Raw genomic sequence first — 17,032 nt, 5'->3', positions numbered from 1 at the left:
GGCCTCACTTGAGCATGAACCCCGTGCTTTTGTAAAACTGGCATCCTGTGGGCTCAGCTACATTGTTTACTCCGTGTGGCTGGCAGCGTCCAAGATGGCCCCCTGATCCCCACCCTTGGAATTCATACCCTTGCAGAGTTCCCTCCCAAATGTTACCAGGGTTTGCTTGAGTGACCAACAGAACGTGAGGAAGAGACCATATATTGTTTCTGAGATTAAATTATAAGAAATATTGCAGCTTCATCTCAGTGTCTCCCTCAGAGCACTGGCTTTCCGGAAAGCCAGCCCCTACGTTGTGAACAGCCCTATATAGAGGCTTATGAAGCAAGAAATGGAAATGTTCTGCCAGTAGCATGGGAGTGAGCTGCAAGCTTGACCCCAGCCCCAGTCAAGCCCTCAGATGACGGCAGCACACCCAACAGCCTGGCTGTACCCTCATCAGACTCAGCTAGAACCACTCAGCTAAGCTGCTCCCAGATTCCTGCCTCTCCAAAACCAAGTAAGAAAATAAATGTTCATGGGTTCAGTTGCTCATTCTGAGGGTGATTTGTTACCTAGCAATAGATAATACACCCACTGTGATCTTCAGTGACTTAGGTAAGTTAATTGAGCCTCTGCTTCCTCATGTATAAAATGGGGACTAATATACAGAAAAATATATTTGTACTTATTCTCCTTTGTTCCAGAATGAATTTAGGTCTACTTTCAGGGATGCATAGAATACAAGGCAGCATAAATTAAAAGAGGAGGGAGCATAGAAAAACAAGGGTGGGGATATAAAAAGAAGTGGAAGAGAGGCTAAAAAAGTAGTATTATGACACATATGCTATAACTGGACCACCATCGTGGCTCCAAAACACTGGGTGCCTCCTCCTACCTCCTCCCTCACCCTGTCACATACACACAGACACCGTCAGGTGTTTATGCAATTCAGAGTCCCAAAATGTTAAAAAAAAAAAAAATCCAATTACTTAACAAACATATAATTATCTTTAGTGCTAATAGGGATGAGGGTGCTTCCCTAAAGCAGACACTGTGTGGAGGGCCAGCTGAGAGGCCTTCACCTTCACCTTCACAGGTCATTTAATGACACGAGGTGATCTATATCGAGTATCTGCTCCCATGCAGGCCAGTGATGGGCTCCTGCCATTCAGAGCAAGGTCTTACCCATATGGCATCTCGCCTCTGAAACTCTTGCCCTTCATAGACTAATACTCTTGGCTTTTTATCCTCACAAATATTAAAAACAGTCCACTTTCAGCCATGAACCTAACAGAAACCGTTTTTGGAAAATCTTGAATCTTCTGAATATTTTCCCAAATTCTTTCCATCTGAATAAGGAAGAAACTCAGTGGGCATAAATGTCCATCCTCATGGTCACCTGTGCACAAAGCTTTGGGCCTATTGGATACAATTCCTTTCCTCCCTCTCTCATTTACCTTACTACCAAGTCCTGATGTTTTCAGTAATGTCTCTTCCCACCTGTCCCTTCCTTCATATTCTTGCGGCCAATGTCTGGCTCAGAGTTTTAACTTTTTACTCCCATATGTAGCCAGTAGCCTGTGTTAGGGACAGAAACGTCCCTAAGCCTCTCAGCTTGTCCTCCACAACCTGGGAAGAGGTTGGGGGAGGTACTCAATATTTTGGTTTGCAGATGGCACTCTTCTCTACGTGTCCTTGCATGGGAGGGAGGGTAGGGAAGCAAGCTTCCTAGTGTCTCTTCTTATAAGAACAACAATCCCATCATGAGGGCCCCATCCTCATCCACTATATGAATTGGGAGAATTGGGAAGGGACAAAATTCAGTCCATACTAAGCCCCGAGCTATCCCCCATCCAGCCATGACTTACATGATTGCCAGCGTACTTTTCTTTCAGTACAATTTAGTCAAGTGTCAACCTGGGTCCAGACTGCAGGATATCATGACCCAGCTTTCTGCCCCAACTCTAACTCCTATTCCTCACCCAATAGAGCACCTCCACTCAGATTTGCTTCATCCTCTTTTTAGGCCTTTCCATACTGTGAAATCTAGAATATACCACCCAGCACCTCCTTTCTGGATTCCAATTATACTCTTTAAACCTAGTTCAAATCCTAGGTCAGAGAATTGAGTCTCAGTGTTGGAGAGATCACTCTGCCCAACCTCAATCCCATTCGGTATGCAATGGGTACTTTCTAAACCAAGAAAAATGAATATGATAGGCTCAGTCTAGAAAAAGATAATGGTTCATACAGGAAGACTGGAATGTAAATGATTATAATTTAAGTACAATGTTTGAGACATGAATAAAGTTTTGGGAGCTCATTCTTTTACACTATTGTCTGGATTTTATTTGGATACCTTTGGTAACAGGAGACTCATTACTTCAGGGGGCAATTACTCCGTTTTCAGAAAACTATAACCACATAAAGTTAAAAGACTGAGTTTAAATCTGATACACATTCTAGTGTTTTCAAACTCTATAATTTTCAAAGATAAATCTAGTTTTCTTTTCATGTGACTACCACTTAAGTGTTTGAAGATCACACCATCCATATCTCTCAACTTCTCATATATTCCCACTCTAGGCTCTTCACCCTGTTGGCTCCCCTTCTCTGGCTCCGCTGAAGATTTTTTACACCCTTCAAAGTTTGGTGGGGAGTCACCAAGGCAGAATGGAAGGAGGCTATCACCTCCATTGTTCTCATGTGTCTTTTGGAGAAGGAAGAGGGCACCCTTATTATTTTAATTCTTATAGACAATCAAAATTTCCAGTGATTCTTTTTTGCCTCTCACACACCTAAGTGATCTTTCGTTCAAAATTCTGTGGCACAAACTTGATTAGCTCATATTAGGGCCTGTTGCATAGTGGCTTCTCAGTTAATTTTCTAATGAGATTTTTAATAAAATTGTGTTATATATAATTATCAGTGCATTTTTAATTAATTAGTTTTTTAAAAGATTTTATGTATTTGGGAGAGAGAACGTGAGTGGGAGGAGGGGCAAAGGGAGAGGGACAAGCAGACTCCCCGCTGAGCAGGAAGCCTGCTGGAAGTTTGGAAGCTCAACCACAGGACCCTAAGATCATGACCTGAGCTGAAGGCAGATATTTAACTGGCTGAGCCACCCAGGCACCCCATTTTAATTTTTTTTAAATCTAAGCTCTCTACCTAAACAGATTTCTGGTGGGTAGAAGATAATTTTCACTAATCATATTGTTATTTCATAAGTGTATGAATGAATGAGCAACTATTAAGGGAGAAAAGTGCCATGATAGAACAATGACCCTCCCTAAAAGATGTCCATATCAGAATCCCCAGAATGTGTGAATTAATACTGTTGTTACATTGCAAGGGGAAGCTCAGATTACAGATGGAATTAGGGTTACTAATCAGCTGATTTTAAAATAAAGAGATCATCCTGGATTATCACATTGGTCCCATGGAAACCCAAGGGTCCTTTAGAAAGGAAAGCAGTGCTGGAGATCAGAGTTAAGAGTCAGTGATCTGAAGACAACACTGTATTCACCTTGAAGATGGAAAAAGGAGCCATTAGCCGGGGAAGGCAGGCAGTTTCTGCATGCTGGGAAAGGTGAGAAAACAGCCTCTTCCCTAAAGACTCCCGAAGGGAATGCAGTTCTGCTGAGACTTTGATGTTAGCCCAGTGAAACCCATTTCAGACTTCTGACATCCAGAACTGTAAGATATGTGTGCTGTTAACCACACCTGTGGTCACTTCTTACAGTAGCGATAGAGAATTCACTTAAGGGCTACAACTCGGTACCATTTGCCAAGCATCATTTGGTATTTTCATTGACATTATCATTAATCTTTACAACATGCCTGAGACTTTTTTGAAGTGACTGGGTAAATTCTGAAAAATTACCCAGCTACTAAGAAGCAGAGCTAGGATTTGAACTCAGGTCTCTCTGACTTCAACCTATACACATTTCACAAAACCATGACACCTTAAGGGATAAAATCTCAACCCAGATATTGTACCTGAGTAATTATCTAAATATCCTGATTAGCGTGCCAGAGCCCATTGCTCCTGGCAGAAACTGAATACAGCATTCAATAGCTATTACTAACACTCCACTTTGATTTGTCTTCTTTTTCTCCTTGAACTTTTCTCCCTCCAGTTGATGCTGCTTAAAAATAAAAGTAGTGTTTTAAACTGAACATAATTTATAGCTTTTGACAGATTAAACTGTTCACTTTGTATCATATAACTATAGTTTTATTACTAGGATATGAATAGAATACATTAGGTATTCATCTACAAATATTAATACCTGGCTTCCAAGAAAAATACGCTTTGCTAGCCACAGCTGGGGCCACTCAGAGGTGGTGATACACTGAGTCGTACAGAATATATTGCTGGTCACAGACATAAGCATGGGTGAAAATTCTGCAAATACATAGTTTGACCTCAAATCCATAATGGAAATGTGAAGCTTTCTTCAGTTCTTTATCACAATATATTCATCTGTTGCAACATGCCACTTTCTTCTTCATTTGAAATGAGTTCATTAGGGTACCTTGGGTGGCTCAGTTGGTTAAGTGACTGCCTTTGGCTGAGGTCATGATCCCAGAGTTCTGGGATTGAGTCCCACATTGGGCTCCCAGCTCCACAGGGAGTCTGCTTCTTCCTCTGACCTTGTCCCCTCTTATGCTCTCTCTCCCCCTCAAATAAGTAAATAAAATCTTAAAAAAAAAAAAAATGAATTCATGCATTATTGAGCATCTATTATGGGTGATGGTACTTAAGAGAGCAAGCTCTGGGATACATGTTTCTACTATTTTCTACTTCTGTAACCCGAAGCAAAGTGCCCTAGTTGAGACTCATTTTCTTCTCTTGAGAAATGGAATGAATGATAACACCTACCCTATATGAGTGTTATGAGGCTATGATGAGATGGTGCAGTTAGAACAAGGTAAAATTAAGCACTCACTACCTGTTAGTTCTAACTATATGCCAAGCCGTGGGTTTTTACTGGTGCATAAAAGAGACATGGTCCCTGCCCTTGAGAGGCTTACATTCTAGTAGTTAAGGGGTACAGAAAAGCAAAGAATTATAGCTTTTAAGAAGTGTGCAAATTAGCAGCTACCATTTTTGAGTGCATAGAGTTGGGGCTTCTCCCGAAGTCTGCAGACTAGCCTAACCTGCTTCAAAGACACCCAGAATCAGCATCTGTTGTATAAAGTGCTCTAGACCCACCCCAGTGTCTCAGTTCCCCTCAAACCCTTCCTCCACCTTTCACCCTGTGTGCTCTGGGGAATCCATCTATAGACTTACACTGAATGAAAAATCAGTTTGCCAGATCGTCTGATGGCTAGACAATACCAATTGCCTGCACGCATGTCAAACTTAGCATTCTAAGACACCCCCCACCACTAACAGGGGTTGTTGAAAGATGTGCCACTCAGGTCCCCAGAACTCAGACTTCTTCCTACAGCACCTGACTCTCTAATTAAGCAACCGCAGATACCCACTTTTCATATTCTTTGTTATGTTAAATTAATGCACAGAAACTTCTTGCCTACTGGTCAGGAGACTTTAGTCCCTAGTTTTGCAAGAGAATGAAGCTTTTTTTTTTCCCCTCAAAGATACTATTGCTTCATGAATTCTGATGACAACAAATTAGTTTTAAAATATTAAATGAGACAAATGTGAAAGCACTTTTAAACAGCCCCTAGTCCACAAGACTTGAGCTACAATACATATTCTGTGTCTTTCTTACAGGTGATTTGTCGATCTCCCTGCATAACTCCAGATAATCTCAAAGAAGAAACCCTGGGATGGTGATAAAAGAGATACCTATTGCTTAAGCACTCTGTAAACACTTACTGATTTCCTATTCAAGATCTGGTGGGGAGAGGGAGATCTGGAGGGAGGGAGGACTTAAAAGAGGAGTGTGCTGGACTCCACCTCTCTTCCCTGATTGTTGATTTTGGCAAAGGCAAAGGTAAGTCACTAGCCAGGGGGCAGACAGTATCTCCCACCCACATGCAGGTCTATTTTAAGCTCCCTGATTGGTACCACTGAGACTCTGCTGGACCATCTCCATGTTGTCACAGTTAACCTCCAATACCCCCAAGGGCTTGAGCATCCATCCACAAGAACAACAGGCCAATCTGGTTCAGCACTTGCTCTTTTCCAGGTTTATTCTAGGGCAACAAAATAAGTGTCAAGGATCTCATTCAAGAACTGTTGTTACATTACTGGTATCACAGAAAGCGTGTGTGTGGACAAAATAAGTCTTTTTTGCACAGCCCTTTCTTTGGTACCAGACTATTTTTGAACCCTTCCAGCCAGGACAACCCAGAACTGTCACAGAGCTTCATTTCTATGCCTTCCAACGTCCAAGTGCCAACAGGTGTTCTGGTGGCTAAAACAGTCTGTGGGGTCAGAGCAGCACACTCAAGGACTTGCCCTTGCCTGGTCAGATGATCATGGGATAACAAACAGCGCTTTTGAAACGAGTCCGAGTGGCTAAACCGAGACCTAGAGACAGGAAGATCAAGGCAGAGAGGAGACAAGGTTGAGATACTCAACAATCCCCCTCAATGGTACAGGTAGTTGATTCCTCTGCGACACTATGACTTTATTTATAAAACACCCCTGAGTCCTATAACTTTGCAGCAAGAAAACAAAACTTGCATCTCTAAACAAATTTATTTCCTGGCCATTACTTTGGGGAGGCTTTATTCTGATTTCAGAAATACCTTGACATTGCCTTCAATACTCACGACAAATTCTTTTGACTATATTTAGTGGTGGCAAATACTATTTTTTTTTTTTTTTTTTTTTGAGAATGAGTGTCATTTTCAGAAATAGCAGGTCATTTACAACTAAGAATAGCAAGAAGAGGGAAATCAATGCTATTTGGGTTTAAAAACCAAGGTGCTGGTTAGAGTAAAACAAGTGGAACTTCCTTTGGAGACAAAAACAATTTGAAAAGGCAATTTTAAAAGTGCTCTGAATAATGGCAATGTTGGTGTGGAATATATGTAACCAAGGCAACAACTTGAAAAGGTCATTGATACGGATGGATACATTCTGGAGTCTCATTACTTTTGCAGTCATTGGGAAAAAGTTTAGAGACAACAGACAAGCCTAGTATAAAATTCACTACTGAGACCTTAGGCAGAAACTTGTAAATATCTACTCTTACCTTCAGTTAACTGGTCACCATGTCTACAAAGTAGGGGCTAAGAGGTAGTGACAGTCCTCACGGATATTAAACTGATATCCTAAGGTTCTAAGACTTTGCAGTCTATTAATGACTTCTCAGTATCTAAGAACTAAGAACATATCACATTTAAGAATCTAGATCTCTCACTCTTTAGGAGTCCTAAATTGAAAAGAGGCACACTTATCTGGACACATGTCGACAATATTAATAGCTAATAGTTTCTAAAATTTTATTTTTAAGTAACCTCTACACTCAGTGTGCAGCTCGAACTCACAACCCCAGGATCAAGAGTCACATGCTCTACAGACTGAGCCAGATACTTGTACCAATAATAGCTAATACTTACATAGCCTTTACGACCTGCTGTGTACTTTCTTTAACAAAATATATATTTATATTGGCCTACGTAATACAACCCTGTGTTATTACTATTTTTATTCCTATCTTACACATGAGAGAGCTGAGCCAGAACAAAGTTGCCCAAGATCACATAGTAAGCTGCAGAGCTGAGGCTGGAACCCAGGCAGCCTGCTTCTAGATCTGTTCTTACTCACTATGCTAAACCACATTCTACTGTTTCTATGAACCAAGAAAAAACCAGATTAAAAAATATATACTAGTAGGGAAAAGGATGTTGAAGAATGCTTACAAAATTATGAGAAGCTCATTTGAGAAGTAAAAAAGGGGGAAGTGAGGCAGATGGGCAGTCTAAATGCGGATGAAGTCTACTTAGAGCAGCTACAAGAGTTTTGTGGGCAGGTTGGAGCCAAACAAAAAAGTTCTCCTCTAATTTATTTAGAGACTAGAGGAGGCAGCTGAAAACATCCGGGAATTATGAAAAACCTGTTCTTGGCACTGTTTCGTGTATATAAAGTTTTTTCTTTACTACATACAAATCAAATAACGCAAGACTAATAGAAATAGAACTCCACAATGCTATTGACATGCGGTTTTTATATCGAACTGACATCACTTTATGAACTTTGTTGGCTAGTAACCAGATATGCTTAAGAAATCAAAGTTTTAAGAAATCAAAGTAAACTTTAACACTAGGCAGGGTAAGTGCAATGATCAACTTGCTGTCATCACCAAGGAAGCTTTTAGAGGCCACTATCAATGACTGAGTTCCCATAAACAGGGGATATTTGCTGATAGAGACAATCGAACAAGCCCTCAGGCTGTCTTCTGCTTAATCACAGAACGCCAAAGCCACCGCCAGCCTAACTTTAACTCACAGAAACAGAGTCTCATGGAGCAGAAATGACTTGGATGTTGGTCCTCTGACTCCCAAGTCCAGGGCTCCTCCCAATTCTGTAGGCTGCATTCTCTTTCCTTGTGATCAGGGAAAACGAGACAGACAATACTGATTTCAAAGCCCTTCAGAGCACACACCCACTCTACGGGGAAAAGAAATCGCTCCTCACAACTTCCTAGACCGGCTTCCTCTCCCTAGACCCCGAGAGGTGTCCAGAAAACATTATCTGACTTCATGTTTCTAAAATCTGCAAAAGAATGCAAATAGATGGGGCAACAGATACTTTGGGACTGCCGTGCCTTATATTTTAGGCTAGGGCGAAACGGTGGGAATTCCGTTCCCTGCTGGGTTGAGTCGTCAACTGGTCGAGTCGTCCCCGCAGCCTATCCCTACGAAGCTACCAGGAAAGCGCAAGGAGGTTCAGCCGTCTGGCCACCTGGCACTTGGTCGGTCCCCCGCCGAGGTGCCAAGGATTCGCGGAAGCTCCTCCGGCTGGGAGCAGCCAGTCCACGGGGACCCCAGCTTGTGGCGATGCTGGAGCGGGCCCCAAAGCTTCCCCCCTACCCCGCCCGTAGTCAGCCGCTTCAAAGCCGCCCCGCCTAGCGGGTCGCTGGTCCCCAGCGCCACGAAGCCCCACCTTCCACCCTGCTACCGGCGCGGTCACGTGAGGCGGGCCCGTGGAACCAATGAGCGGCTCGCTCGGAATGGAAGGGATTGTCTGACCCCCGTGACGTCACAAAGCTGGCGCGGAGCGCGCTGTTCTTCCGCCCCCCCCCTCCCCGGCTCGGGCTGGGGCAGCTCTGCTCCTCCCCGCCCACTCGCCCTTACGCAGCCAATCCGGAGGCGGGAAGTGCTCCGGCCCGGACGTTCGGGCGGGGCAGGGTGGCGGCCCGGCGGGGCAGGGAGTGGGCCAGCTGGGGGCCTGGGGCAGCACTCCGGGGAGTTAAGCCGGGTGGCCTGGAAGGAGTACGGGTTGGTGCCGCCGCTGCTGTTGCCGTCTCCTCGTCGGGAAGAAGCGGCTCCTCCCCTGCGTGCCCGGTTCGTATTCCCTGCTCCCATTCCCGAGCCGCCGGGTCCGGAATCCCCTGCTACCCGCCCAAAGTTGTGAGGGGGTTGCCCGGCGCGCTTGGGGAGCTGCGGCCGCCGGCGTGCGAAGGGCGGCGGCCGGAGCTGGGGGTGGGGAGGACGAGCCCCGGAGCGCTAGGTGCGCGCGGGGGCGTCGGGGCTGCGGGCGGGCGTGGCGGCGCCTAGGGGCAGCCGTGCGGACTTGGTTGGGGGGCGGGCCGACCGCGGCCGCTGTCAGCGCCGGGGGCGCCGTGGGGTCCTGCCGGAGGGCTGGCTCCGGGGAGGTGCGGCGGCGTGGCGTCTCTGCCTGACGGTCCCCGTACGCACCGCGGGGTCCAGGCTGACCCCACCTGCGCGGTGGACCCTGCCTTAGGCTTCTGGACCGAAGCCGGCGTAGCGTGGGCCGGGCGGGCTGGGCAGCAGGTGGAGGATGTCGGGGGCCGGTGGGCTCCGCGCCCGGGCTGGAGGGAGGGGCCGGTCCCGGGGCGCATCTCTGCTCGCTAGGGGTTCCAGCAGCATCGGGCTGCGTCCCTGACTCTCTAGCCAGGTGGGTTTGTTTGGTTGGTTTCCTTCTCTCCTCCCCTTTCTCCCTGCTCCATCCCCCCCCCCCCCAGCCCCGTTGGCGGGGCTGGAGCGAGAGCTCGCCCCTCCTCTGTGCCCGCCTCCCCCGCCGCTGCCTCCTCTAATGAGCATCTCTGCCTTGCTTTCAATGGGCCGGTGCTGCTGTCGCTGCTGCTGTCCGCGCGGGTTGTGGATGTTGTCGGCTCCGTGTTGTGATGACAGGAGAATGTGTGTGTGTCCCGGGCCCAGACGAATTGGTAGGTATTCACTTAACTACCTGCGTTGGGTACCCAGGAAGGATGGTGATTGATTTTGTGCGTGGATGGTTCTAGGTGGGTCGCCGTGGAATTAAGGGGTGAGGTAGATAGAAAAAGGGGACAAAAGGGTCCTGGACCCGGATAGCTTTGATTACCTTAGTGAGTGCAATTTTCAGGTGGGGACAAAGGAAACTAATCAAACAAGTGCTGGCTTGAGGCTTAGGGTCTTCTGAGGGAAATCGCTTTCTTCATTTTTGTATAGATAATGGGAGCTATGAAATGGCTAGGCATTTCCAGAAAATGCTGAGAAACTGAAAAGTCTTTATACAGGATATATAATGTAATTGGATTACATAAACTGAGGTTCTGACACGTTTAATGACTAGTATAGCTCTTTTTTTTTTTTTTTCCACTTACACCAAAAGCGTTAAAAGCTAAACAGCCCCGGAGTTGGTGCAGTATTAACAGCATTTTCTAATTAATATGATCCGTGAGTTTATTGAATGAAGTGGAATTATTTCTTGGCACAGGATCTGCCCAGCACATCAGGAAGAATGGATAGGTCTCTCATATGTTTTGGATTGCAATGCATCTTTTCTTATTAGTCATTGGTAACATGGGCCAAATTTGCCCAGGACTAAGATGCTGCATATAAGGTGGCGGAGTCTGGATCATGGGTTGGGAACTTTTCAGTGAAATTGTGGTCAGAAATCTCTTGAAACTATGATACTGCTCCAGTTTACCAACACTGTACCTTGTTGCTGTCCTTAATTGTCTAATCAAGAGTTTTTTACTTAATTAATTTAGTGAGGTTGTCAGCAAAAGTTTTGATTTTTGTGGGGTTTTGTTGTTTTTGAATCACAGGATATTCGGAAAGATACTCAGTTTTTGAAGGCTCACTTACGGTTTAAAAAAGCATTTGGAAGTACTCTGACTTCTAAGGATATCTGATCTGATGGAGAGAATATGTCATTTGTACTGATGGTGATAGAATATTTATTAATCACAGAGCAGGGTTTTCATGAATTCTATATTCTCTAAGAATTTGTCTTTTGAAGGCATTTTGGGAGTTGGAGAATTCGGATACAGTCTCAGTCCATATGCTAAGCTCCTGAATAACTGAAAGATACAGTTGATAAATTCCACTTTTTTTTTTAATCTTGAGAAATTTTGCCTTGAAGGAAAATGTATTACCTGAGTATTTAAGGACTTGCTGCTTGAATTTATGTATTATTCAGAGCATCTGCTGCACAAATCAGTTCTTTTGCCACAATCTTTTCATTCATTTTGCAATCAACTACAAAAGCAAAAAAAATTGTCAAAACAAAGTATTAAAGGAAAGTGCAGGTTTCTTGGACTTGTTATTCCTTGATTAGATATCATATAACCAGATGCCGTTACGCATCTACCAAACCCCCCTTGCAAACACATACAGACACGTGCTACCAAACCTCCCTTGCAAACACATACAGACACGTGCACATACACACATAGTAGTACTTTGATTCAGTCTACATTCCATGCAGAAAAAAACATTTCTTCTTTCTGTTAAAGCCTTAAATTTTAAAATAGCACAAATGCAAACTTCTCTAAAGTTATAGAGAAAATTTCTCTTAAGATATGGGCATCTTTTTATATTTTTAATAATAGAAAATCTTTATACAAAGCATGGAATGAGTTAATGTGCTTTCTGCGTGCAAATCTAACAAGAGATATGGTTTATGTCTGCAAGCCAGTGTCATGTGGCTGAATATCTGAGCACATCTCCTGGTTCAGTCATGTACCCTTTGGATGACTTTCAGTTTGAAGTGCAGTTATTTAAATGGTTAGTCTTGATAGGATCCTGTTCTTCTGGAATTTCTATTTTTCATAACTGCATTTCAGAATGCTTCTTTTGTTGCTGATCTTATTTCCAGAATTCTAATCATTACTTTCTGTTGCCTATGCTTATCTTCAGTTTTTTAAAACAAATTCCTTCTTAAATAGTACATTTAAAATAATGGTAGTTTGTATCACTTGCAGAAGGGGTTCTTCTGTATGCCCGGCTAATGCAGTGCTTATTACAGAAGCAAACAAGAATTGATTACTATTAAGTGTTTGATTTTCTCCACTCTCCCACATCCCACTTTCACTTCTCCAATTACTTGTTAAAGGAGGGTATCTGGAAGTAATGTAACTTATAGCTAACAATCTCTGAGCTATTTGTACTTTCTTCTTCCTATAATGAGTTCAAACGTAAGAAAGAATTGCTGATATTAAGATTCAAGTGGTTTTCTGTATTCTTTTTTGTTTACTGCATGTGTTTCCTTATTTGAAGTATTTCTGGGACACCTGGGTAGTTCATTCGGTTAGGTGTCCAACTCTTGATCTTGGCTCAGGTCTTGGTCTCAGGGTCCTAAGTTCAAGCCCCGGGTTGGGCTCCACGCTAAGCATGGAGCATTCTTAAAAAGAAATAAAGTATTTCTAAAGTCTATTTCGCTATAGGCCAAATGAATTTTTTGAAGCAATTCTTCAAGAATTGAGGGGCAATATATGTTAGTGAGAAGGAAGAGAGGTTTTTTTGTGTGTGTATAAATCATCTAGATTAATGATACACATTCATAAAATTTTCTAGGTAAATATTTGGCAATATTTTCAGTGTCATATAGGATAATTTTTATTCTTTTTTTAAAAAATATTTTATTTATTTATTTATTTGTCAGACAGAGATCACAAGTAGGCAGAGAGGCAGGCAGAGAGAGAGGAGGAAGCAGGCTCCTGGCCGAGCAGAGAGCCCGATGCGGGGCTCGATCCCAGGACCCCGGGATCATGACCCGAGCCGAAGGCAGCGGCTTAACCCACTGAGCCACCCAGGTGCCCCAGGATAATTTTTATTCTTGATTAATATTTGTTCCTTTTTTATACAAATCTTAGACTATTATTTCACTATTCTTTATTGCTTACTGAAGGCAAATGGATATATTTTTTTTAAATCTAAGAGAAAATATTTTTCTAGGGATTGAATTCTACTTGGGATCCGTAATGGTTGAAAATAGTATTTCTGTAGCTTTCTCTTATGGCTGATTAACAGGACAAAATGCTAACAAGTAAATTAAATTCCAGAACTGAGAGCATTTACATTACTAACAAAGTTTTAGAGCTACTTGTATACTTAAACTTTTCTTTAATCACAAAGGGTACAGTAAATTAAACAAACAAAAAAAGAAACCAGAATTTGATTTCAAAGCCTCACTTCAGCTAACACTTATAAAAGCATAGAATCCCAGAGACCTTCAATAGCATCTGCTTCTCTGTGTTCACTTACAACCTAGGGAAGTGAGGCCCAAAGAGGTAAACTGATATTTTTAGGATCGTTTGGCAGGTTGGCAGCAGACCTATGTTCATAAGCTCGCCAGATTGTTACAGTGGTCTAGAGAAGCTTGGTTTGCAAGACCATCTACTGGTGTGCAAGAAGGGAATACTGGAATTCCTATTTTTATTTATTATGTAAAATTTTCTGTATATGTTACAATGAACTAATACAGTGGTATATACATGTAACTTACAAAATAATTCATAAATATATATACATATATATATATATATATATATATATATATGTCAGGGATGTGTTCTAACACCTTTTTGGTGATAGCCATGTGTAATCAAATGTTAACAATTGACCACAACTCTAGAAATGGGATTTTCATTGATGGGAGGAGTCCCTGAGCAGTATGGGAGATCCAGGACCTTCTTAAGGATAGAGAGGGATTCTAGGAGGGTGATTGGCCAGGTAGACTGCCACTGCATAATGTTATGTAATCTTCAGCTCCTCGGCTTTCCCCAGCCAAATCGACTGTACATTCTGTACAGTCTGCACTGCACAAAGAAATATGAAGAAAAGAGAAAAGGAATGCTATGCTCCAGTCCTGGCTCCATGATAACTGAGGATTGTGCTTAGCAGAACATACCCTGTAGGCACAGGGCATGGTAGGCGTATGAAATACAGTGCTTCTGAGTACAGGGCTTAGTGTGTAGACTCACCTGCTGCATATATGTTATAAAAGCAAGGCTAGGTGAAGTGATGTGAAATGTAACTCCTCCCTTTGTGCGTGTCTGTGTGATTGCTGTCTAGGAATCCCCGTCAGAAGCTCCAGCCTGCCGCTGTTTTCTGATGCCATGCCAGCACCAACTCAGCTGTTCTTCCCCCTGATCCGGAACTGTGAACTGAGCCGAATCTATGGCACCGCGTGTTACTGCCACCACAGACATCTGTGCTGCTCGTCTCCATACCTGGCACAGAGCCGCCTGAGATGCACGCCACCCCCGGCGTACGCTACTTTCTGCCGGCCAAAGGAGGGCTGGTGGCAGCACACTCAAGGACGGAGATACGCTTCCACGCCGCAGAAATTTTACCTCACCCCTCCGCAGGTCAACAGCATCCTGAAAGCAAATGAATACAGTTTCAAAGTGCCAGAATTTGATGGCAAAAATGTCAGTTCAGTCCTTGGATTTGACAGCAATCAGCTGCCCGCAAATGCCCCCATCGAGGACCGGAGAAGCGCAGCCACCTGCTTGCAGACCAGAGGGATGCTCTTGGGGGTTTTCGACGGCCATGCAGGCTGCGCTTGTTCCCAGGCAGTCAGTGAGAGACTCTTCTATTATATTGCCGTCTCTTTGTTACCCCATGAGACTTTGCTAGAGATTGAAAATGCAGTAGAGAGTGGTCGGGCCCTGCTGCCCATTCTCCAGTGGCACAAGCACCCCAATGATTACTTCAGTAAGGAGGCATCCAAATTGTATTTCAACAGCTTGAGGACTTACTGGCAAGAACTTATAGACCTCAACACTGGGGAGTCTACTGATATCGATGTCAAAGAGGCTTTAATTAACGCTTTCAAGAGGCTTGACAATGACATCTCTTTGGAGGCTCAAGTTGGTGATCCCAATTCTTTCCTCAATTACCTGGTGCTTCGAGTGGCATTTTCTGGGGCCACTGCTTGTGTGGCCCACGTGGATGGTGTTGACCTTCATGTGGCCAATACCGGTGATAGCAGAGCCATGCTGGGTGTGCAGGAAGAGGATGGCTCCTGGTCAGCAGTCACTCTCTCCAATGACCACAATGCACAGAACGAAAGAGAACTGGAACGGCTGAAACTGGAACACCCAAAGAATGAGGCCAAGAGTGTGGTGAAACAGGATCGGCTGCTCGGCTTGCTGATGCCTTTTAGGGCTTTTGGAGATGTAAAGTTCAAATGGAGCATTGACCTTCAAAAGAGGGTGATAGAATCAGGCCCAGACCAGTTGAATGACAATGAATATACCAAGTTTATCCCTCCTAATTACTACACGCCTCCTTATCTCACTGCTGAGCCAGAGGTAACTTACCACCGACTGAGGCCACAGGATAAGTTTCTAGTGTTGGCCACTGATGGGCTGTGGGAGACGATGCATAGGCAGGATGTGGTTAGGATTGTGGGTGAGTACCTGACTGGCATGCATCACCAGCAGCCCATAGCTGTTGGCGGCTACAAGGTGACTCTAGGACAGATGCATGGCCTTTTAACAGAGAGGAGAGCCAAGATGTCCTCGGTATTTGAGGACCAGAATGCAGCAACCCATCTCATTCGTCATGCGGTAGGCAACAACGAGTTTGGGACTGTTGATCACGAGCGTCTCTCCAAAATGCTTAGTCTTCCTGAGGAGCTTGCTCGGATGTACAGAGACGACATTACAATCATTGTGGTTCAGTTCAATTCGCATGTTGTAGGGGCATATCAAAACCAAGACTAGTGAGTGGCTCTTACCCTGGCAGTTCTCAAATGAAACAGATTTCAATGGCAGATAGATTTGAAAAATTACTAGGATAATAAACATCTCATTTGATACCCTAACTGGTCAAGTACTCCAAATTGACTTTGCAGCAGGGTGACAGGATCACAAGAGCCTCCTTCTGCCTAGCTCAGACCTCACAGCTCCTGCCCTCGCGGCAAGTCAGTTCCTCGTTGGCAAAACATTTTGTGACATTAGCTTCTTTTATCAATCTCAGAAAATCAAGATGACCTGGCAAGTAGGATCTTGAATAGGCCCAAAGCCAGGATCTTGCTGGGCGTATTCTCTTGGTAAAAGGGAAGAAATACTACTATTCGCACCTGCAGACCCTTTTCATCACTAAGATTCCAATGCACATGAGAATGTTTATTTACTGCATGATTTCCTAGATACTAGATCTATGCATTATTTGTAAAAATTTATTTTAGCCTGAAGTGGTTTTCAAATCCAGTACTTTAAGCCATAAATGACTGAGAACCAAGCAATCTGAATTCATCAGTATTTTGTGATTATTTGACTGGAATGCTTCTTAAACGGAAAAACAAACTCTACTCCCTTCCCCACCCTGGTTACGTAATGTAATCAAGATATTTTCTGCTTTGCCATGCACTCGGAGATGATAATGTTTTTGGTTTCGTCCACTCTTAAATTGAGGTTAAAAAAAGAATTTTTTTAGTTTGTAGTAATAAAATGATTTTATTTCATTTAGTTTGAAATAAAAAGATCCAGAATAAAAATCCTTGTCATTTGTAGCCACAGCACAATCCTGCTTATCTTGGAATCCTGAAAGGCTTGGCATGCTGTATGTGGTGGGTAGACTGCTGCCAGGGAATCATACTCCCTATTCAGTTGTGATAAGAATGTTTCCCACTTTTGGAATTTCAAGGCTGACATATATAAAATAA

At 43.7% G+C, this 17,032-nt stretch overlaps 1 protein-coding gene across 3 annotated transcripts; it reads left to right on the top strand.

The window, feature by feature from the left end:
* The first annotated feature begins 9,228 nt into the window (after positions 1–9,228).
* Positions 9,229–16,169, top strand: PDP1 (pyruvate dehydrogenase phosphatase catalytic subunit 1). 3 transcript variants are annotated; one of them, XM_059166029.1, is made up of 3 exons: positions 9,229–9,471; positions 10,282–10,316; positions 14,431–16,169. In XM_059166029.1, the coding sequence occupies exons 2-3, from the start codon at positions 10,286–10,288 to the stop codon at positions 16,086–16,088; spliced, it is 1,689 nt and encodes a 562-aa protein (XP_059022012.1). In that variant the 5' UTR covers positions 9,229–9,471; positions 10,282–10,285; the 3' UTR covers positions 16,089–16,169. The 3 variants fall into 3 exon arrangements, with proteins under 3 accessions (XP_059022012.1, XP_059022013.1, XP_059022014.1); XM_059166030.1 differs by lacking the exon at positions 10,282–10,316 and having other exon boundaries at positions 9,231–9,471; XM_059166031.1 differs by lacking the exons at positions 9,229–9,471; positions 10,282–10,316 and adding an exon at positions 9,732–10,045.
* The last annotated feature ends 863 nt before the right edge of the window (positions 16,170–17,032 follow it).

This window comes from Mustela lutreola, chromosome 3 (genome assembly GCF_030435805.1).
Source record: "Mustela lutreola isolate mMusLut2 chromosome 3, mMusLut2.pri, whole genome shotgun sequence".
Classification (NCBI taxonomy): domain Eukaryota; kingdom Metazoa; phylum Chordata; class Mammalia; order Carnivora; family Mustelidae; genus Mustela; species Mustela lutreola.
This window is presented reverse-complemented; position numbering and strand designations above follow the sequence as displayed.

Bases quoted from the DNA above. Each gene is read 5' to 3' on its own strand.
- PDP1 (XM_059166029.1), top strand. From the start codon at position 10,286: ATGTGTGTGTGTCCCGGGCCCAGACGAATTG. The intron at 10,317-14,430 runs GTAGGTATTCAC...ATTGCTGTCTAG, and splicing joins TCCCGGGCCCAGACGAATTG to GAATCCCCGTCAGAAGCTCC.